General features: G+C 41.8%; 1 protein-coding gene and 1 non-coding gene across 2 annotated transcripts in view; one reads left to right on the top strand and one right to left on the bottom strand.

Annotated features, from left to right (window-relative positions):
• The window catches only part of LOC127807708 (uncharacterized), a gene marked incomplete at its 5' end in the record, with an annotated part of 30,719 nt that extends 11,251 nt beyond the window's left edge, over positions 1-19,468 (top strand). The window contains 1 exon segment of the mRNA XM_052345747.1: positions 19,252-19,468. Within this exon segment, the coding sequence (XP_052201707.1) occupies positions 19,252-19,401 (150 nt within the window). The 3' untranslated portion in view covers positions 19,402-19,468.
• LOC127809012 (small nucleolar RNA snoR35) lies at positions 1,734-1,814 on the bottom strand. Its single transcript, XR_008025023.1, has one exon. It is a non-coding gene; the product is annotated as a small nucleolar RNA snoR35 (small nucleolar RNA).
• Positions 19,469-23,969: the final 4,501 nt, after the last annotated feature.

Below are 23,969 nucleotides of genomic sequence, written 5' to 3'. Positions count from 1 at the left end.
GGGTGAGTTAGGTTGCTGGTCCATAGCGATCGTAACTCGATTTCCAGGACTTGTCGATCAAGGCGAACTCAAGGAGGCGGTGGTCCTCCAACCGTGGTCAGTGATTGGGTGAGAAGGAGGAGGCGGTCGTGAATCCACAGCGATCGCAAGTAGAGCCGATCTCGACCATCCAAGCAAACTTAAGGAGCGACGTCGGAACCAATGATTCTCGGCTAGTCGGTTAGGATTGTAGTGAGTAAGGAGTCCGTCAAAGACGGTTGGGTGAGACAAAGGAGTTGATTTTGGCGAGAAAGGAAGGCGCGAAGTGGAAGCGAGTGGGGGTAGTCATTGAATCTAAGCAAATGCACACAGAGCTTGGGCAATCTTGAATCCGCTGTAATCTTGTGTGGAGAGCGATCACTGCAAGAGGCTGATGGCTCGCAGCTAAGACTCCAATCTTGTCCAGAATTGAAGGCGAGCAAGCCAGGAGGATTCACGATTGGAGCTTTTGGTCGGTGATTGGGTGGCGACCAGTGCAAGGAGGAATTGGACTTGGATTGATCGAGCAGCAATTTCAACGGAATCAGTGAGTTCCAGCATTCCAGTGAGTCTGGGTGGGCTCTCGGCCGAGGATTAATTCTTGGCCTTCGTGATTGCAGTAGATTTGAGTTGGAATATTGAAGACGAGTCCGCCATGACTCTCGGTCGCGAATTCCAGTTCCATTAGCAGATCCTTGAGCCTTGGTTGTGGGTCAATTCAATTTAAGAGAAGAGGAGACAGATCAAGTCAGAGGAGTCTCGGTTCAGATTGTGGAGGAAAAGCAGAAGCTGAACATTTTGTGGTAAGCGTTTATAGAAACGGAAGTCAGTGTTGAAGCGCTGGTGACTTTGGAAGCTGTGAGTAAGGCTTAAGGCGACTTGTCCGTGGCTCCGTCGTAGGGATTGATCAGCGAATCAGTGAAGAGGTATTCCGCAAGCGGAAATTCCAATAAAAAATCTATACAGTAAGTAAGGGGAGACAAGAGGTAAATTTTGGCTGTGAATTACTGTTAACCTCTTTCGAATTGCCTTGGCTATTGAATTGCGTTGAGGTTGTGAGCAAAGGGAAAGAAAGGCAGCCAAGGGGAGCAGTGCATACATGGAGCAAATGAGCCCTAAATTGCAGCAAAAGAATGCTTCATTTTCAGCTGGAATGGAGCTTCAATGGCAGCCAAAGAATGCTACATTTTCAGTTGACTAGAAGCATCAAATTTGGGAAAAGAAGTTTGAGAATGAGACTAGCCGAAGGGACAAACGAACCAGCAGTGGGTTTGATGAAGTGTGCAAGGAATTCGGTCGAATATTTTACGAGAAGTTGCAAGAGTTTGCAATGATACTATCTAAGGAGTATCATTACAATTTTCCTGCCGAATACTTTGATGACTATCATGGAAGTTACAATAAAGAGGAGTTTCTTAAAATGGAGAAGCCGAAGGAAGGAAAAAGTGAGGAAAAGGAATTGGAGGAAGGCAATCAATCAATTGACAGCCTCTCAAGCACTCTTGCTAGTGCTAAGACACTTGGTCAGGTGTCAATCATTGAGCAATCGTTGGCTGGAAGTGAAGTTGCAGCATCTCCTGATGTTAATGCTCACAAACAGCCTTGGTATGAGTATTCAAGGAAAGAATACAAACCTCCATTGCTGCATTTTGAGGCTGCTGTTGATATTTCTGCAGCAAAACATGGCTGTGGGATGAATGGGTCGACTTCAAATATTCCAAAGAGTACTGGGACGTCTTTTGCCACATCATTCTCTACTCAATCTGGTGCTGCATTACCTGTTTTTCATCATGCAGGAACCATTCAAGGAGTTCAACAGCCTGCTGGGAGTTTTTCTAGTGGATGTCTAGCCTCAAACAATCTCCCTATTGCTCCTTCTCAGATATCTAATGGCAACTCACATGATCATTCAAGGGGGCAGGACACATTCGCTGAAGAAAGAGATGCTGATTTCTCCTTCAGCCAAGGGAATTTTTCTATGAGTTATGATCATGAAAGTAGTCCTCTCGACCAGCAGCAAATTCAAAGGGGTGAGGAATTTTGGAGGCTGATTGTAGCTGGAAAAAAACTAAGGGAGGTAGCTGAAGAAGTTGTAGGTTTTGCTGAAGGGAACAAAATTCCAGGTGTTGTATTGGTTTCCCCTCCAGTTGGAAAATTCAAATGCTGGTCTATTGCATTGACTGATGAACAGATGGTTGAAGTTGATGTGGCAGCAAATCATGATGTTGTTACGGTTGAGGAAAAAAAAAAGAGGAAAAAGTCTAGAAGGATAAAGAAGGAAAGAAGCATTAAACTGATAGAGAAAGTTGGAATTGGATGAATATGATCGGCTCAACGTAATAAGTTTCTTGGGGACAAGAAACTTTTCAAGGAGAGGGAATTGTCACAACCCAAGAGTTAATTAGAATAGCTATGCTGTATTTCTTTTACTTTAATTATTGCACCTATATTCCAGCTATCAATTTTGTTAGAATTGGAAAGGCCACATGTGAGGCTTTAGGAAAAGGATAAAATAGTTTGTTGTAACTGCTGAAGGGGGAATGATCTGCTGCATTCACACCCACACCAAGCAGCACCTATATATATTCATCCCATTCCATGGGAGAAGGCATGCTGAAAATTATGAATTGAAATTCCATTTTCTTTCCTCTCTCGTTCTTCTTCCTCTCTTTTCTGTTCTCTATTTCTTCCCCTCTTTCCCTTAGTATCTCTCCCTCTAACTACTGATTTCTCCCTCCTACAATATGATTTTCTTCCCCAATTCCTCTTTAACCTATCACGAACCCTAGGTTCATGACAGCTGGTTGGAGAACGCCATGGGTGGAATGGAAAGGAGGTTGGAAGAGTCCATTACGCGGGTATGAGAGGAACTGGGTGCACAAATGCAACAATACCTGGCCATGTTAGGCTGACAATAACCGATGAGGCTAGCACCTGACTTTCCTCCGAGGGTTGGGTTAGACCCTATCCGTCGGAGGGATAGAGCTAGTCGGGAGCTGGAGATACATGAGGAGGAGATTAACCAAGGTGGCAGAGAAGAAGGAATACTGGGAATGGGGCTAGGGGGCCCGATGAACCATCAACCACAGGGGTTTCCTGTCCCTAGGATGGAAATCCCAGTGTTCGAAGGGATTAACCCGCGGTGGTGGATAAGGAAATGCGTAAGGCTGTTCGAATGGCATAACATCCTAGAGCCATAGAAGGTGCCGCCGGCAACAGCCTACTTCAATGAGGAGGTTGATGCTTGGTATCAAGGAGTGATACGGCTAAGGTGAAACCAGACGTGGGGGGAGTTCACAAAGGCTCTATGTGGAAGGTTTGGAGAAAGAAGCATGGCTGACATTGTGGAAGAGTTCAACAAGCTCAAACAGTCGAGAAGTGTGGAGATGTATCAGAAACGCTTTGAGGAGCTGACGTCTTACATGATCCAATACAACCCCTATCTAACCGAAGCCTATTTTGTATCAAGTTACTTGAGTGGCCTCAATGACGAATTAAGGCTAATGGTAAAGGTACTTAGACCCCAAACTGTAGCTCAAGCATCGAAAGATGCCCGGTTACAGGAATTAGTAGTAGAAGCCTTGTTAAAGAAACAAAGGTAGCAGACAAAGGGGATGGTGGAAAGGACCCAAAATGGAGTAGGGAGATATTTTAATCGAGAAGTAGGCAAGGGTACCAGCGGGGTAAGAGGAATTGCGGGACAAAGCACAGCACCCTCGGGAGATCAATTGAGGGAGCAATGAAAATTAGCAGAACTATGCTTCCAGTGTGGAGACAAGTACCACCATGGCTAGCCCTGCAAGAGGCAGATTCTGTTGCTAGAAGGGAATGAAGGCAGTGACCAGGAGGTGGAGGAAGAAGTAGATGGGGGTGACGGGGGAATGAAAGACAATGGAGAAATATCCATTCATGCCCTGAAATGAGTGGCCAATAATAAAATCATTAAGGTAGGAGGGCAGGCCAAAGGCAGTAACCTGATGATTCTGATTGATAGTGGGAGTACCCACAGTTTTATCGATGAGAACACGGCAAGAAGGCTAAATTGTTAGTTGATGGGGACGCCTCCCTTGAGCGTAACAGTGGCCAATGGCTAGAAGGTGTTGAGCACTTCGGCCTGCAATGGGTTCTCGTGGGAGATGCAAGGGGAGAAATTTGTGACCGATTTAAGGTTGCTGCAGTTGGGAGGCTGCAATATGGTCTTGGGGGTGGATTGGATGAAGGGAGTAAGCCCTATTAGTTTTGATTTTAACCGAATGGAAGTATCCTTCGAGAAGGAGGGCGAAAGAATGACCATCACGAGCGAAAAAGAAGCTAGGATATGTAAGCTGATGTCTGGGAAAGGTCTGAGGAGAGTCATGAAGGGGAAGTGGGTTCAATGGGCCCAGCTCTTTTCAATAGGGGGCAAGGAAGACACATGTTAGGAACCTAGGGGTATAAGGGACAAATGAGGCTATAACTAACAAAGGGTTGTGTTGTAAGTAGTTAGGGGGTTAGGAATTAGCTGAATGATTGTTAGGGAGTTAGGAGAGAGCCTATAAGAAGGCTTGTGTAATAGTTGAAGGGATTATCCAATAATACATGAATGTTTTCCATATTCTCTCTCTCTAGTCTATCTTTCTCCAATTCTCCATACATCTCTCTCTATTCTTTTCTCTCTCTCGTTTTCCCTCTTTCTGTTCTGTTTCCCTCCCCATTCTGTTCTTCTTCTTCTTCTTCTAAATTCCTATTCAAACCCTAGAAAACCCTAGGGTCTTATCAAATGGTATCAAAGCCAACGTTCTTGGCTGTGGATCCAACTAATATCAGTAGTGATTCTGACGACAAAGAATCCAGTAGTGGACCTAGATTCCAACGGGGTCAGTTTGGGGCGCGACATTAGAATTTACTACCGAGTAAGTCCGGGCCGATTACAGGAAGCAAAATGGACGGACGAAAGTAGGTGATCTGAGTTGATGGACGTGAGCAAGGCGCGACCCAAGACGAGGCAGTACGGTTAATGTAGGTGCAAGAGATGGTCTTGATTAAAGCTTATGGACGGACACGAAGTTGGTGAAGCAATTTGAGTTTGGGGTGGAATTGAACGAGTTGCAAGAAGATAATTCAAGAAGTGGCAAGATTCGATGATTCCGGAAATTGGACGGTGATTGGGCAATTCTTGGGGCCAATTGTCAAGTACTTGGGTAGGTTCCTGGTGCCATAGAATTCCAGCGCTTCTTGGGAGTCAATTGCATTTAACACCTAAGTAAATTCCGATGAGATTGAGTCGGAATTGAAGTTGTGACCAAATACCTTCACTGCCAAATACCTTCACTGCATGTGACCAAGGCGTGAAGGTAGGCGCAGCTTGGAAGCTGAAGTTGACTAGGCGGGTGTCTCCGATCAATTCTTGAGAGTCGGAATTGAAAGAAGCAGCTTCAGGCGACTTCCGACACAAGGCGAGCGACTCTCTTGGGTGACTATTGTGAGGTGATTGTCGCATGTGAATTGTGGCACTTCTGTTCGGAAGTTGAAGGCGAATAGGAAGTAGGCCTGGCCGATCTTGAATTGGCAGTGGTAGCAGATTCCGAGCGATTGCAATTGGAACAAAATTCCGACGGTGAGAAGTGGACTCAAGTCCAAGGTGGTGCGGGCAGACCAGGGTGGTCGCAATTAGGGCAAGAGTTCCGACGAAATGAATACGGTACTGTTCAAGGCGAGTGACAGGTTGCTGTTTTAGAAGCAAATTTTCAAGGATGGGGATTGGGGAGATGGAGAAAGGATTCAAGGGGAAAGGTGATATTCTCAGTCAAAAATTAGATGCATTAATGATGTTGATTTCACTGAAATTTCAGATCCCTTTACCAAAGGAATTTTTTCCAAGATCTACGACGGAAATGAACTACTTGCAAGAAGTGGATGAACTACTTGCAAAGGATTGGATAGGAATCGAGAGTTGCAATAAAGAATTCAATACTCTTAATTTGCAGCAAAAAGTCGATAAATCAACTGAAGAGAATCAAACAAGTCCAAATGCCAAGAAATGGCATATACTGGAGACAGCAATGTGACACTCTTGAAAGAGGTAACTGTGGTAGAAGAACCTGCGATTGATGCCAGAAATTTAGAAGCCAGAGAGGTAGCAAAGTCAGATTTTGAAGATGTTAAATCTGTTGCTCTTGAAGCAACGGGACTGGAAAACATTGATTCCTTAGAAAAAGTAACTGTGACACCAATGACGAAGAAGCTTGCTGAAGAAGAACTATTGGTGAATGGGAGCAAGTAGGAAAAAGCTACGGAGGAGCAAAGGAAACAATTGAATCAAGTCTATACTTCTCAATTGTTGCATCTAGGGGAATTTACTGATATTGTGGCAGTGGAACTATTCTTAACAGAGGTTAAGGAAATTACTGGAACTAACAAATCAAGGGAAGAAGAGATACTTGGCATGGGGATCTTAGAGGTATACATTTTATGTTTGCAGAAAAAACAAAAGAAAAAGAAGGTCAGAGGAAGGAGGAAAAGGCTGAAGAGGAGAAAGAAATAAAAAAGAACGAAACAACTAGTGAAAGCTGGGATTGGATGACAAACATGGCAAGTCAATGTGAGTTCTTGAGGATAAGAACTCTCTGAAGGGGTGGGGATTGTTAGGAAGCTAGGGGTATAAGGGACAAATGGGGCTATAACTAACAAAGGGTTGTGTTGTAAGCGGTTAGGGGGTTAGGAGTTAGCTGAATGATTGTTAGGGAGTTAGGAGAGAGCTTATAAGAAGGCTTGTGTAATAGTTGAAGGGATTATCCAATAATACATGAATGTTTTCCATATTCTCTCTCTCTAGTTTAGCTTTCTTCAATTCTCCATACATCTCTCTCTATTCTTTTCTCTCTCTCGTTCTCCCTCTTTCTGTTCTGTTTCCCTCCCCATTCTATTCTTCTTCTTCTTCTAAATTCCTATTCAAACCCTAGGGTCTTATCAACACACTCAAGGAACAAAGAGAGCTGGGGCAGTCTTACCTGACAGTCAGCAACCGGGAGGAGCCTCCTAACCAGGTGACACGTTTGGCTTTACTTGATGATTTATTGGTAAAATATGAGGACCTCTTTGTAGAACCAAGATCTCTACCCCCTAATCGACTGTTTGACCATTCAATTAACCTCAAACCAAATACAGAACCAGTTAACATTAGAGCCTACCGATACCCACTTATCCAAAAGAATGAGATTGAGAAGATGGTTAGGGACATGCTCTAACAATCCATTATCAAACCAAGCCAAAGCCCCTTTGCTTCCCCTGTTTTGTTAGTGAAAATGAAGGATGGAACGTGGTGGTTTTGTGTAGACTACTACCACTTGAATTCCATCACAATCAAGGACAAATTTCCCATACCTCTGGTGGAAGTTCTTTTAGATGAACTCCACAATGCCCAATTCTTTACCAAACTTGATTTGCGCTCGGGTTATCATCAAATTAGGATGAAACCCGAGGATACTCCTCAGACTGCATTCAAAACCCACCATGGCCATTTTGAATTTCTGGTAATGCCATTTGGGCTTACCAACGCCCCAGCCACCTTTCAATCACTCATGAACTGCATCTTTGAGCGCCACTTGTGGAAATTCATCCTAGTTTTCTTCGATGATATCTTTATCTATAGCTCCACCTTCGAACAACACTTGCTGCACTTGCAAGCCACCCTAGACATCCTCCGGTCCCACTAATTATTCATCAAGAAATCCAAATGTGAGTTTGGTCAAGGGTAGGTGGAGTATTTGGGGCACATAATCTCTAAGGGTAAGGTGAGCACTGACCCAAAGAAGATCGAGGCTATGGTGTCCTGGCCGAGGCCCACAACTGTGAGGGCCCTAAGGAGATTTCTTAGGTTAACAAGCTACTATCGACGGTTTGTTAAGAACTATGGAGTTATCAGCTGACCTTTGACCGAGTTGCTAAAAAAGGGAGAATTTAATTGGGGCTCCAAGGCAGTAAAGGCATTTGAAAAGGTGAAGGAGGCCATGAGTAGGGTGCTTGAGTTGAAGCTACTAGATTTTGATAAGCCTTTTACCCTGGAAATTGGTGCGTGTGACACTAGTATTGAGGCAGTGCTAGCATAGGAAGGAAGGCCTATTGCCTTCCTAAGCCAAGTGCTAGGCCCTAGACATTCCGGGTTAAGCATCTATGAGAAGGAATTTTTGGCAGTCCTAATGGCAGTGGATCGATGGAGGCATTACTTGGAAGGGGGGCGATTTATCATCAAAACGGACCACAAAAGCTTGAAATACTTATTACAGCAAAAGCTTCAAACGCAGCTACAGCGCAAGGGGATGGCCAAGCTCATGGGATTAGATTACACGATATAGTATAGAAAAGGAAAAGAAAACATAGCAGCGGATGCCCTTTCTCGGTGCCATGAAGAGGGAAGCATTGCAGCAGTCACAGTAGTGACTCCACAGTGGCACGAGGAAGTGATCAGCAGCTATGTGGGAGACCAAAGAATTACAGCCTTGCTGGAAAAACTGACTGTGAGGCAAGAAGAGGTGGAGGGGTATACTCTGAAGGAGGGAATGCTGAGGTATCAGGGACGTATAGTGATCGAGGACATGGCTGAGTTAAAAAGAAAGATCATGCAGGCCTTGCATGAGTCGCCCTTAGGGGGCCATTCGGGCGAACAAAACACATATGTGAGGGTTAAAGGGATATTCTACTGGCCAAGAATGAAGGCGGAGGTCAAGGAGTTTGTGAGGGGTTGTGATGTTTGCAAAAGGTGCAAAACAGAGCGGGTATCCTACCCAGCACTGCTGCAACCCCTCCCCATTCCGGAGCAAGCCTGGTCAAGTGTGCCAATGGATTTTGTGGACGGCCTACCTAGATCAGAGGGTAAAGATAGTGTTTTGGTGGTGGTGGATCGGTTTACCAAATTCGCCCACTTCATCGGATTGTCCCATCCTTATACGGTTCAAGAGGTTGCAAGAGTGTTCCTAGATCTTGTGGTCCAGCTGCACGGGGTTCCCCAGAACATAATCTCTGATAGGGATAGCATTTTCACCAGACAGATATGGCAGGAGTTGATGAAATCGCTGGGAACGGACCTAAGGTTGTCCACGGCATACCACCCTCAAACAGATGGCCAAACCGAGAGGGTGAATCAATGCCTTGAGACCTATCTAAGGTGTATATGCCTAATGCGACCCAAGGAATGGCATAGGTGGTTATCTTTGGCACAGTGGTGGTATAACACCACCCAACATTCAGCCATTAAAGTAATCCCCTTCGAAGTTTTGTTCAGATACAAACCACCCGTGCTACCAACAGTAGGAAGGGGATCAGATGCAACCACGGTAGAAGAGTACTTGCAGAAAAAGAGGGAAGTGACTCAACAAATGAAACAAGAGCTGACCTCTGCCCAGCACCGCGTGAAGCAGTATGCAGACAAGAAGAGGACGGAAAGGGAGTTTGAGGTTGGGGAGGAGGTTTATCTAAGATTGAAACAACCACACCTGATGTCACTGACACAGGGAAAGGCTATCAAGCTTAGCCCCAGGTACTTCAGGCCCTTCCCTATAACTAACAAGGTGGGAAGAGTGGCGTACCGATTGCAATTGTCGGCCGACACTCACATCCACCCTATATTTCATGTTTCACTACTGAAGAAGTCGATTGGGGGGCTGCCAACAAGTTCCACGCTGCCATCTTTACCCAAGGGAAGCGAACAAGCTGTAGAGCCAGAGGTCATACTCGAGAGACGAGTGATCCAGCAAGGAGGGGTGCCCTTAATCCAAGTCTTGGTTAAATGGCAAGAAAACACTACGAAGGGCAACACATGGGAATACCTCCCTGAACTGCTCCAGAAGTTTCCCCGCATGATTAGCCTGCTCAATTTTCCTTGAGGACAAGGAAGCATTCAAGAGGGGAGCATTGTCACACAGACAGTTTACTAAGAGTTGTTTTTAAAAATTTTTGCTAATTAAGACCTTTAAATTGTAAGTTCATTTCGGTTGTAGCCTTAGGTGCTAGGTGGACCAATAGGTTGGTTAGAATCAAGTTGTTACACAGTTAAGGGAGAGGGCCTCATCTGTCAGGGGAATATTTCCTCCAATGTCCTTATAAAAGACCCTACCGTGCAATGAAGGAGGGGGAACAATCAAGAAGATTCTCTTTTCTAGCTGCTCTCTCCTCCTTTCCCTCTGTTACTCTCGTCTCTCTCTCTCTAATTCCTTTGCTCCTAGCTGTCTTCTTCTTCCCGACGACTCCACATCAAGTGGGGTTTTGAAATCTCTTCCGCAATTCCCTTGGAATTGTGGTAAAAGCTGCCACAGTTGCAATAGGGTTGTGACACTTCTCATACAAGATAACCATGGTACCTTAGGTCAAGGGATTACTAGCCCAAGTCAAGGGATTACTAGTCCCTGTCGCCACAGAGAACTCCCAATTGACATTTAGTAAGAGTTACCATTTGGATGTTCTCCGGTTAGGTCATTCAGTGACCTCATTCAACAATAAGCACCTACGTACTTGCATTAGTGTCACCACACAACTAGTCAACGAGATCAACTACCCCTTTGCGAGCATGCATAGTGTGTACTAGTCTTACCAATATTATAGAGGCCCCACTCTATAGTCCTACGATAAAAAATAGTTTAAGAATGAAGCACAAGTCATTCAGTCTTATTAATATGATCTCATCATAATCCGATTGACATCGCTACACTCTTTGGGCTTCATCTAAGTAACCCATTCGCTATTACTGTAGATATGCAGCATGTACTGAAAACGTGTAGCTATGTAGATAAGTTTGGACTATCTAGCTGCCAATGATCCTTGCAACTGTTTTCTAAGAGACACCTTCCAAGTGACCCTTGTCAGGAATCAAGGCAGGAGATAGGATGTAATTAATCAATATTCTGTAGGGAATTAAGGCTGTAATTAAATTGTGATTATGTTTATATTATTGTAAATAGATGATTACCCCAATTAGGGGATTAAGAGATTTGTTTCATATTTCATATCTATGTAAGCATCTACTATGTATACATTCCTATTGATTCAATGAACAGAGGATAAAAAATTCTACCATAATTTTCCACATAGTTTTAGAGCCAAGATTAGAAACTTAGGACTTTTTTTCTTAGGCCTTAATTGTTGACGGATCTATTATGGCCAACAGCCTCTGTTGCTATTGCCGATAGCCCCACCACCAGCAACCTTCATTATTGCATAGCCTTCATTGCCACGACAGAGTCTACTGCTACCACACATGTTCTCGACAATAATAGTCATCATAACTGTTTTCCTGGTTCTTGATAACTCATCCCCTTATTCCTTTCCTTTAACCAGATATATCTACTACCACATGCGAGGTCAGTTCCCATGGCATAGGAGAAACACCAACAATCTTAGGGATTCTACCGTCGAGATAACTGCAACAAATCAATGCTACCTATCGATTAGACTGGAAGAATTACGTAGAATGGTCCCAATTAATCTGAACCATTTTGAAAGATAAAAACAAAGATTAGTCATATCATGGAGACTGGACCAAAGAAGGAAGATCCAACCTATGCAACATGGGATGAAGAAGATTCCATGATAATTACATGGCTTTGGAGTTCCATGGCACCCGAATCAGTGAAGCCTTTATGTTTCTACCGATGGCAAAAGATGTTTGAGAGTCTATCCAACATACCAACTCGAAGGTTAAAGATGCATCTCAAATCCACGAGTTGAACATCAAAATAACTTCCACACAACAGGGAAGTAAGACTGTTATAGAGTATGCCAATCTCCTGAAAGGATCACTACTAGTTCATTGAGATGAAAAACAGTGATGATTCAACAATGTTGAAGACTTTCATGGAGAATGATCAAATGTGTGACTTGCTAGCAGGCCTCAACATGGAGTACACGATCAGGTGAGGGTTCAAATCTTAGGCAAAGATGATTTACCTTCACTAAATGAAGTTGTTTCGATTATACTAGCTGATGAAAGTAGGCAGGTTGTAACGCTGGAGCCTAAAGCAGTTGAAGCCTCAGCAATGGTGGCTAATGGAGGAGGCCATGGAGCCATGGATTCAAGAAGGACCAACCAACGGGGAGAATGGGAAAACAGTCTCCAAATTTGCAGGCAATGACAACTGTGATAACCTGTGGTGCACCTTCTGCAAGAAACCAAGACGTACTCTAGAGATGTGCTGGAGGCTAAATGGTAAACCACCAAGCAAGGAGTGGGGAAACAGAGGCGGACAACAACAACGGAGCTAGGGGCAAGCCAATATGGCAGCACTGCAAGTGGAAGAACAGACCCAAGAACCAAAGGAGTTCAGCAAGGAAGAGATCGAGAGGTTGACACATCTCATAAGTACTCTTGAAAACCTGTCATCTTTAAGTAACTGCTCATTGATGCACTCAAGTAAACTTCCAATCTCTCATGCTTTAAATGCCTCGGATACATCTTTTAAAGACTCATGGATTATTAATTATGGAACCACTGACCATATGACCCATTCCTCTCGGTTTTTCCACTCATGCTAACCTTGTTTTAGCACTAGGAAAATTGCCATTGCTGATGGTTCCTTAATCATAGTGGCTGGGATATGAGATATCAAAAATAGTCCTAAACTGACTCTAAAGAATGTGCCTAAACTGTTCACCAATCTTTTATCAGTATCCAAATTGTCCTATGATGTGAATTGCAAAATGATTTTTCTACCATCTTGTTGTTTGTTTCTGGACTAGATTCGAGAATGATGATTGGACGTGCAATGGGATGGTTTATACTATCTTGACAAATCTAAGAAACCAATAGTTGGCAAGTGGAACCATCCGTTAACTTATCTTTCTGAACATCATATATCCAATAAGACATAGTTTGGTTGCACCATTACAAGTTAGGACACCCTTCTTTTTCAACTCTTAGGATTATGTTCCCTTATTTGTTTAAAGAACTAGATACTAGATAGTTTCATTGTGAGGTCTAGTCTGACATAGACGTGTTGTTTTTTTTGTCAGTAATAAAAGAAGTCATTTCTCTTTTGAGTTGATTCATAGTGATATATGGGCTCCATCAACCATTCCAAATATTTCTGGGGTTCATTGGTTTGTTTCATTTATTGATGATTATACAAGAGTTACCTGGGCATTTCTTCTTAAATCCAAATTTGATGTGCGACTTTTTTTCCAATTTTTTTCCATGATACAAAATCAATTTAGGGCACAAATCAAAAGGTTTATGTTGGATAATGCAAAGGATTATTTCAACCAAACCCTTTCCACATTTTTCCAACAACGGGGGTTATTCATGTGTCATCATGTGTTTACTCCCAAATAGAATGGAGTTGTAGAAAGAAAAAACAGCCATCTCCTAGATACTACTCGAGCAATGTTGTTGTTGCCAAACTACAATAATTAAATTTATTTGGCAGAGGGTCCAAAATGTTGTAGGCAAGGCTAAACAGATTTGGATCGGGTTAGAGCCAGAGGCTAAAGAGGTTGGAGCCTAGATAGGGTCCTCGGGGCCTTCGAGATGGCTTGCCTGGATGGGCATTCGGGGTAGTGATGGATGGGGGCCCCAATGGGTCTTCGGGAAGGTGAGCCTTCAAGGTTTTTAGGAAGCATGACTTTACCTTAGCCTGTGAGCACAAAGGACATCAGAAAGGCCCTTACACAAGCCCTCCGATGCCTATATTAGACAACAGTTTGAGAAATATGTCCAAGAGTGTGCAGAGTTATGTTCAATGTATGATGTATGTAGCATGTAAGTGTTTCGGTGTCCCGAAGAGGGGGTAGTTTCTGGATGGGTTTTAGAGAGAGAAAGAGTTGAGTCCAAATGGTTGAAGAAAAAGTCCTTTTGCCTTGGAGGAAGTTGATATTTATAGACAAATAAGTGGGTCCCACGGTCGAACCGGGAGACTCTTTCGAGGAGCATATGCATAGAAAGGCTGGAGGGCCTAGACACGTCTTTGGGGTAAGGCCTCAATGGCTATCTCCGGGTGGTCCTGAAGGGGTTTCGGGGCCATCAGGTAACCCTTGGGGGGCCAGACCAATCCTGGGGGACCCTTGGGGGGGGCTCGGGAGACTACAGTCTCGGAGACTCTCTAGGGAAATGGGATCCATCGGGAGGATGCTTAAGACTTTATAAAATTTTAGGGCACCCCACAATAGTTATTTTAGAAAAATGTGCCAAAACATTTTTGTTTTGGGGGGAAGCAGTTCTTATAGCCACACATGTCATAAACTAGTTACCATCCTGAATGTTAAATTTTTTGAGTCCCATGGTAGTCTTGTCCTAGTTTTATCCAAGTGTTCATACAACAAACCATCTTACCCTTAGAGTATTTGGGTGCGTTTCATTTGTTCATTTTCATAGAGGGAAATTGGATCCTAGAGCTACTAAGTATGTCTTTGTGGGATTCTCTTCAACTCAAAAAGGGTACAAATACTATTATTCATCGACAAAAAAACTCCTTATTTCAGTAGATGTTACCTTTGATGAAATTGAACCTTGTTTTACCTAACCTTGTCTTCAAAGGGAGACATCAATTTTGGAAGATAAGGATGATTTTTTCCTTAACTTATCATCATCATCCCCTAAACCTACGCTCGAACCTAAACTTGAGCCTTCTTCACAAATCCATGAACATGAGCCCTTCTTACAACTTGGTACACAAACAGAAGGGGGAAGGGCCACTACTGACAATCAGTTTTTACAGATTTACTTAAGAAGGACAAATCTAAAACTCGAACCAAGGTTGGACTAAGACCCAACTTTTGGAAATGAGGTAATATCTTTTAGCTCTGCTTCTAACATTGATCCCTTGACTGACATTGATTTGCCCATAACACTCAGGAAAGGAACTAGACAGTGCACAAAGCATCCCTCATACCCAATATTGCACTTTGTATCCTTTAAAAGATGCTTTCCATCTCATAGAAGTTTCCTTGCAAACATAAGCACAACATCCATTCCCACAACATTATCAAAGGCTTTAAATTGTAAGAATTGGAAGAATGCTATGAATGTTGAAATGTAGGCCCTGGAGAAGAATAATACTTGGGAGATTGTGAATTCACCAGAAGGAGAGAAACCAATGGGATGCAAGTGGGTCTTCATAGTCAAGTGTAGAGTAGATGGGACACTTAAAAGGTACAAATCTAGGTTGGTAACTAAAGGATACCCTCAAACATATGGGATAAACTACCAAGAAACCTTTGCCTTGGTAGCCAAGATGAAAATGGTGAGAATTCTTTTGTCCCTAATAGCTAACTTTGATTGGTTTTTACATTAATTTGATGTGAAGAATGCATTCTTGCATGAAGAGTTTGAGGAAATTTACATGGAACAGTGGCGGATTTACTTGTGAATCCCAGGACAGCCCACAATTAAAATTATTTTTTTATATTAAAAAATTAAAAAAATAATTTTTTATTTTTTTTATATTTTTTAATATAAAAAAATAATTTTTAATAATAAATTAGTCCAAAAAAAATTTTCAGCTCACCCCAAAAACTGTGATGTACAGTTTTACATTTCAAAAAAAAATTTCAGCCTCCCCCTACATAAATTTCTAGATTTGCCCCTGACATGGAAATACCCCAGGGTTTAACAGGAACATAGCTAGAAACGAGGTTCACAAGCTCAAGAAGGAAGGCACTATATGGCCTAAAATAGTCAACAAGAGCCTAGTTCGAGAGATTTCCAAGGGGATCACACCCTATTCATAAAACACTCGGATTCAAGTTTAGCTACTACTCTTGTTCTTTATGTTGATGACATTTTAGTGACAGGAAATAATGAAAAGAAGAGGCAAAACTTGGGAAGATGTTTGGTTAAGGAGTTTGAGGTCAAGGAACTGGGGAATTTGAAATATTTTCTAGGTATTGAAGTGGCACGGTTTAGACAGTGGATATTTATATCCCAACATAAGTATATCCTTAATCTTTTGAGAGACACCGAAAAATTGGCTTGCAAACCATCCAACATCCTAATTGATCCTAATCACAAACTTGGTGAAGCAGAAGGAGACAGGGCTACAAACAAAGACGCATATCAGAGATTGGTTGGCAAGCTAGTTTACCTATCTCACACACAACTGAACATAGCTTATGCAGTTAGCGTAGTGAGCCAATTCAAGCACAAACCCAAAGAACTTCAGCTATAAGCAATCTATAGAATTCTGCACTATCTCAAGGGGAAACCCTAGGAAAGGGGATTTTATTCAAGAAAAGTGAAAAACTCACCCTAGAGGCCTACATTGATGCTGATTACACAAGCTCAATGGTTGATAGGAGGTCCACCACAAGATATTGCACTTTCTTGGGAGGAAACTTAGTTACTTGGAGGAAGAAAAAGTAGAATGTCGTGGCAAGATCAAGTGTAGAATCAGAATTTCATATGCTATGGTTGATTTGGAAGATCTAAGACTCAAGTGGGATGGTTCTATGAAGCTTTATTGTGACAATATGTTTGCAATCAACATTGTACACAATCCTGTGCAGTATGACTGAACAAAACACATTGAGTTTGACCAACATTTTATTAAGAAGAAGCTAGACAGTGGTCTTATTTGCACCCCTTATGTACTAAGTGAATCACAGCTAGCAGATGTCCTAACCTAGGGACTCAATGGTCTGGTCTTTCACAGGATTATAGCCAAGCTAGGAATCTACAATGTCTATTGACCAGCTTGTGAGGGAGTGTTGGGAATCAAGGCAGGAGATAGGACTTAATTAGTCAATATTCTATAGGGAATTAATGCTGTAGTTAGGCTCTGATTATGTCTATATTGTTGTAAATATATGATTACCCCGATTAGGAGATTTGTTTCCATATCTATGTAAGCATCTATTGCATATATATTCCTACTAATTCAATGAATAGAGGACAGAAATTTCTACCATAATTTTCCAGAATCCTCAAACTCATTCTGTGGGGCCATAAGCTCGTTCTTGGACCTTAGTTGTCATCCTAACAGGCTTGGCCTTGTGCTGCAGCCCTGCACCACTGCAATTGGTCTAGAGCAGGGCATAACCTGCTTCAACCATTCGCACCCATCTTATTTAGCTGTATGCAGATTTCATTTGGTTGGTATAACACACTAGACACCCTTTTTAGAGCTTGAACTTTGCCTCTTACAGATCTGGTATAATTGAACATGCCTTGCATTTTTATACCTTTTCTAATGCATAGGCCTCAAAACTTAGCGGCTTGGACAAATATGAGCTCTTTGTAATTTAATTAGCATTTGGTTATAACTGCTGGGCACTGCCTGGCTGCTGCAGCCTACTGCTCCATGCTGTCCAGACAGAATGTATCCACCCTCATTGTGCCCCTATGATTTGGGTGTGACTATTGTGGAGTCCAGCAATGGGAATTATTTTGGAGGGTAATATGCAGGGAAGAAGCATTAATGTTTTGAGACTATTCTTCTAAAGAGCTATGTTATATTTCCACTAGAGTTTCATTTAGTGGAATGAAAATATAACTAACTATATAACTAAAACACCTCATCTTTGGTTGCTGTCATCACTCTATGAATCACCAAAGACTCTCCTTGCATTGGATAGACAATCCACTTAAACCTTTCTGTCAAAATAGTTGTCATAAACAGGTTCTGACACCATATATACTTTGTCTTCAAACTCACTGGGTTTGCCATGACATTTTTGACAAGCATAGGAGCAGTTTCCCTTCTCTCCACAAGCTAAAACATCCATTCTGTGATCATTGTCAACCATGGAAGCACCCTGACCAGGGTTATTATGCACTCAATATGACATTACGTGCTCCCCTCTATCACTTCGCCTACTTTGCTTCATTTGTTATTACAGCCCCTTGGCCACCATACTACCTTGTGATTACTATCAGACTGACCATACATGATCTTTCTTGCACCATAATGCATTACCTGCTTTTCAGCCTGTAAAGCATGTGGTCAAGCCTCTTGTAGATTAGATAAACAAACAATATCCAATTTATCTCTAATAATTTGATGTTAGCCAGCAATATAGCAGGAAGTCATTTGTTCATCAGCTTTGTTTAAGCCAATCCCATTTGGCAGGTTGCTGAACTCAGAGGCGTATGCTTCAATGGACATTCTGTTCCGTTTGAGAGTGAAATTTCTCATAGGAATGCTTAGTGCTATCAGCTGGTAGAAATTGCGTTTGCATCTTGGTTCTTGTGGTGCCTAGTGCTAATTTCTGGCTTGCCTTGCCCTGCATGCTAATCTTCCAACTGCCTTCAACAAGGTCCCTTAATCTTAAGCCTCACTAGAAGCACTTTCCTATTTTCAACCATTGGCATCAATTCAAAATAATCCTCAAGATGGCTTCCCAACCAAAATACTCTTCAGCATGCATCTTTTCCTGAAAATCAGCAACTTTTATATATTTAAGGGCTTGTGACAACTGCTCTTCCAAGCTTCCTCCTGCTGCCTGGTTAGTGGGTCCAGCATCACGGAAGGAGTTTCCATCTCCTCCATCATTAGTTCATCCTCCAGCCCTTGGTGAGTCCTAAAATCAAATAAGAAAGCTGTTCTTATCTTGTACCAAGGCTATTTATACTAGGTTGCAGCAGATATTAAATCTCTTGATTTCTAAACAACCCATCTAATTAGCCATGGAACCTAACTTGGTTAGGACAAGGTGCAATTGATGATAATGAACCGTTAGATTACCATTTCAGGAAGGAAATAAACCATAATTTTGAACAGAAACTTAGACAAAACAATGAAGAAACAGAAGATTCTTAAAGTAAATAATTAAAGAATTTCTCTAATGCTCCTGCATCACTGCTGATGCCTCTGCAGGTGAGCCAAAAGGATTTTATGCCTGTAGAAGACTCAATTAGACGGCCTAGCAATCCTCCAATCAATCAAGCATCCCTTCCATTTTTTTTTTTTTTTATATTTAATCCATGTAAATCATTTTGATTTTTTCATTTGTTCTTCTAGCTTTGGCTTTCCGGGTGCATGCCCACTTCCTACCAAGAATCTTTTTATCAAGTGCAAGTTTTTAGGCATCACATATTGCTCGCACCAAAACCAAATTTGGTAGATGTCTTGCAGAAGGTTCAGTATAATAGACTGAAGTTGCCCAGATTTTTCACCATTGAGTAGTGAAATTGAGAAAAATATTTTCTGTAAATCTACTGTGCTATTTGTCTGGTGGCGAATCCTTATTGTCTTGCTTTTATTTGGAAGTAGTTGAATAGATTAGAGTAGAGCAGTGAGAAAATTCTTATTATTTTTGTGTTTTGGTATGATGCAGCTTCTTCACTATGACATAAGGTATGTGCCATGCTTTGTAATACTGGACAAGTATGGGAGGGCACTTGCAAAGACAGGCGTACCCAGCAGCCGCCTACATGTAATTGCTGCTCTTTCTCATCTTCTCAAAATGAAGCGTCCCCTCCCCTGACCAATTAATTCATTCATTCATGAGATGGAAGTTTAATTAATACCTGAGTTTTGCGTTTGATGTATCATATCATGTCATCATCTTCTTGCACTTGTGCTTATTCAGAATTTTAACTATCCAAATTTTGAAGGGCCAGGGCCAGGCCCAGGGAATTTTATAGAAACACCCCCCCTCTCTCTCTCAATTATCAAGATGAAACTAAGCTCTGTGTTTTGTACAAGATCAAGGGTATTTCGTATAATACAAATGGTGTATTTATAACACAAGCGGTTTTTATATAATACACATCTTCTATCATACATCAGGCCCTCGTGTTATATGAAATACCTTTTATGTTGTATAGGACATCCTCAAATACCAATATCCTAGTGTGTATATATATATATATATATATATATAAACACCCTCAGGTACTAAGACCCTTGGGGCCGAATGAAGCACACACTCATGGTCATGTTCAAAAAGCTTTTCCTTCTCAATTTAAAGTCCAGCATTTTTTTTCATATGAAAACCATGATTTGGCATAGCAATCAGATCAAATCTCACAAGGTTTGGAGCTGATTGATTTTGAGTTTCTAATTTCCACCAATTGTGAGTTTTATCTAGTTGACTGAATTATGGTTAGTTTAGAACTCAAAAAGTTTCTACCAGACTTTTATTTAATTGGCTAAACGAGTCTACTACTTATTAGTGTCTTCTAATCAATCCATTGGGTCAAGGCATGTTGAAAGCATTTAGGTCAACTTAAGAGCAATCACCTTATCAAGAGGTTCCCGTTTGAAAATAACAGTGAATTCTTGCAAAATCACTGAACACTAGTTTGCAGTTAGCTAACAATTCCTTTGACTGTAGGAGTTGAATGAATGTTTGTGAGTGAGTGTAAATGTTGGTTCTACTTGATCCTTTGAAGACTCACTCAGGAGCGGAGCTTATAATCACTGGGGACTTTTAACAATTAGTAAATTCAAATTTCAAATCAAGAGAGAAAATGCTTCATCTTTGCAAGCAAATTAGCTCACAGACACAATTAGCACATAAAAGTCCATATAAGGTTCGGTTAGTTCAATAACAGAGAAATTAGTAGGTTTGGAAATAGTTCAATAACAGAGTCTGATAGTTAGAAGATGTAATAGTGAAACATTGCAGTGATTCAGAAAGAATTCTAGCTCTATTTGTCTTAACAGATTAGGAAAATACCAAATTACCTTAAAAAGTCATACAAGGATACGAAGGAAGGTATGATCAAATAAATGCTAATAGAGAAGTGAGATATGAGTTGAGTTTAGATTGATTTTCGGAAATTAAAACACCTGAAAGATTGCCCACACTAGAAAAACTTCGGCAAATTTTGAGTTGCGTAAGATTCTGGCAAATTTTGATCACGACTTTGGTCGACTGAATTTGAGTAGGAAATAATCATGGTCCATTCTAAAAGATTTCAGCCAACTACAGGTAACTTCGGTCAACCAAACTTGACTTTGGCGTAGTTGCATAAACTCAATGTTTATTTTCGATTGACCTCTATATCTTTTTGGTCGACTGAACTCCTTTTAAAGATATAGTTTTCACAAATATAAGCCTTAGCTTAAGTCTAACAAATAAAGTTTTGGAAACATTTCAAAAAAAAAAAAAATGTTTACTTAAAGAACATTCGATTATCCGCAAACTACCAAAGCTTCTGTTGTTGCAAAAAAATATAACAATTAGAATGTGTGAAGTGGGAAGAACTGCAATAGAATATTCTAGTATCGCTAAGAGTCGGCCAGTTAAAGGTCATGGCATCCCGAAGGAGTCTTTCCGAAAGGATCTATTTGCTTCTCGAAGGGTCTTTTCGAAAGGATCAGTTGATGTCTCTCAAAGAGAAAGTTGAGGGGCTTTTGGAGAGAGCTTGGGACCTCTTTTGAAAAGGACAATGAGGCAGGCTTTTGGAGAGAGCTTGGGACCTCTCTTGAAAAGGACAATAAGGCCGGCTTTCGGAGAAAGCTTGGGACCTCTCTCGAAAAGGACAATGAGGCAGGCTTTCAAAAAGAACTGTGAACAACCGATGAAAAGTAGAAGGCTTGCGGGAGATTTTCACCAATGAAGACCCTTCGATGCTCAAGTCAATTACCAAGAGAGAACGTGTTACTGAAAGAAAACCAAAAATTCAGAAAGAAAAGTTAGGGTGGCCAATGATTATCAAAAGATCATTTTTTTGAGTGTTGTAATTTGGCTTTTATAGGGCTCATCATGATTACAGGTGCTGATGGATCATCTGGGGGGCACGTGTCAGTTGATTATGCCTTGTTTCGAAAAGAAAAGTGCCCTTCTTTTTCGAAAGGCTTATTGCCAAAAGAAGAGTTCTTTCCAAGAGAAACCCTTCGAAAAGAACCATGGCCATTCGGAAAGACCTTTCCTAAAGAACCTCCTTCGCTTTTCCGATCATGGGGTACTACACCATCAAAATATTTATTGTTTTTAGAAAAAAGTAGTGTTTGTTTTTGTTATCATAAAAAAAAAACAATAGTTATACCCTTTAAGTTAATAATATCCTTTTTTGATGATGTTGTTGTTGGGTTACAATAATTAAAATTTGTTTCTAAGAAAGCTTAGGAAGAAGTTGGCAAGGTTGGGTGAGAGAGCAAGGCTTGTCTGGGAGAAGTGAGCACCAGTTGTGAGGATGCTTGATCTTCTATTCAAGAAAGCTACTGTTGTTGTCTAATTACAACAATTAAATTTATTTCTCTCATAGAACAGCTTGTAAGAGTCCAAACAAAAGGTCAAGGTTAGGGGCACCACATGAGAGTCAACAGGAGTCGGGCTCAATCCGTTGTTTGGGAAAGCTAGGATGATGCAGGGAGTCTCCGAATGACTTTTGAGAGTTTTCAGGGGCCTCACTCCCTAAAAATTCTTCGAATGGTTAGTCTTCAGTAAGGTGGGACCGAATAGGTCTATAGCAAAGGAACAGTTAAAAGGCACAAGGGGATATTCCCCACACAGGCCCTCCGATGCCTAAGTCGAATGATGATGCCATGAAATAAAAGTATGAATGTATCTATCTGTGCATGTGGTATATTCGAGATGATTGTATTTAGATGGGAGTCTTCCGATGGGTAGTCTCCAAATCGGTTTTGTGTGGACTGGGGTTAAAGTCTTCGGGTCCTGAGTCTATGTAAAAGAGAGAGATAGAGTCCAAAAAGGTCCTTTTGCTATGTAACAGGCATGTATTTATAGATATTTGGTGGTGAGGTCCACGTTACACATGGCATGCTGATGTGTGTGCTGACTCTTCGAGTAAAAAGGCTTTGGATGAGGTCGAAAGTCTTGGAGGTATATTCGAGGTTAAAGTGCCTCGATAAGTATCATCCGAAATGGTCTGAAGACTCCTTAGAATCATTAGATGTCTTAGGCCCGAAAGACTCTTCGGATGAGTCTTGGGCTTCGGGATGCTAAGTACTAGGTTGTCCCAAAGACTCTCCGGAGGCTTTGGGAGACTCTTGCTTGGAAGACTCTTCAGGGTCATCCAGGTCTTTGGCCTTCCTGGGATACTCCTAGGGTTTTTTAGATTTTTGGGTTTGATTTTCCTAGGGTATCCCACAATGATGGCTCCTCACTTTTGCCTTTGACTGTAAGGAAAATAGAGGAGTAAAATGGTTTGGGTGCCTAATGTCCCAAAAAAATGGGATGCAAGTCGGCCTAGATTAATGCTAGATCGAGTCATTAGAGGGAAAGTTTCTAGATGGCTCAGGGGACAGTTGGGCTTCTAAAGACTCGGGCTATAAATAGATGGTGGTCCCCCATGGACCACACTTTTTCCTTTCTTCCTGAAGAGCCAGAGTCATCCAGAGCTCCCGAAGAGTCTTCTAACACTTCCAAAGACTTTGCAATCCTTCTGACTCCTCCAAAGACTCCAAGTCTCTAAAAGACTTTTTCCTCCCAAAAACTTAACACTTTCGAGGTAAACCCCATGGCTTATTCTCAACCATATTTCAGGCCACAAACAAGCATGTCGGGCCTTGTTGAGGTTGTCATCTAGCCCAGGTTATAGCACTCAGTGCTAAGGAGCTAGCTCGTAGACAGCATCGCACAGGCATTTCGCATCCCGCGATCATGGAGGCCGAGGAGTCCTCGTGCAACAAAATATACGGCTACGGTTGGGGGAGGTTGCATAGTAACCCACTTGGATAGTTTAACAGCTGGACTCAGTCTTCCACTGCACCCTTTTGGGATGCAATTTTTAAAGGAAGAGATATTGGTGTCAGCTTAGTTGCATCCAAATGGTTGGGCAGTGCTGGCAGGATTTTGTGTCTTGTGTGAGGAACGCGGGGTAGAGCCTACAACTAGGCTGGGCTTAGATGCATAAACTTACTGTCCCATTGGTTTATAGCATTCTTGAAGAATAGGAAAACACGCACTAGCTGAGAGAAAAATGGAGTATCAAATGCAATCGAGCCTTATCACGTTTCTTTTCTTCTTTCCTTTTATATCAAGACTCGAAAACCCCAATCTTCCCATAAATGAGACAAACGACGAAGAGAGAGAAAGGGGACAAAGAAAGAGAAGCCAAAGTCGTGTTGGACGCACGCTGT

This window comes from Diospyros lotus, chromosome 8 (assembly GCF_014633365.1).
Source record: "Diospyros lotus cultivar Yz01 chromosome 8, ASM1463336v1, whole genome shotgun sequence".
Taxonomy (NCBI): Eukaryota; Viridiplantae; Streptophyta; class Magnoliopsida; order Ericales; family Ebenaceae; genus Diospyros; species Diospyros lotus.
Note: the sequence above shows the minus strand (reverse complement) of the source record. Positions and strands in the feature narration are given on the sequence as shown.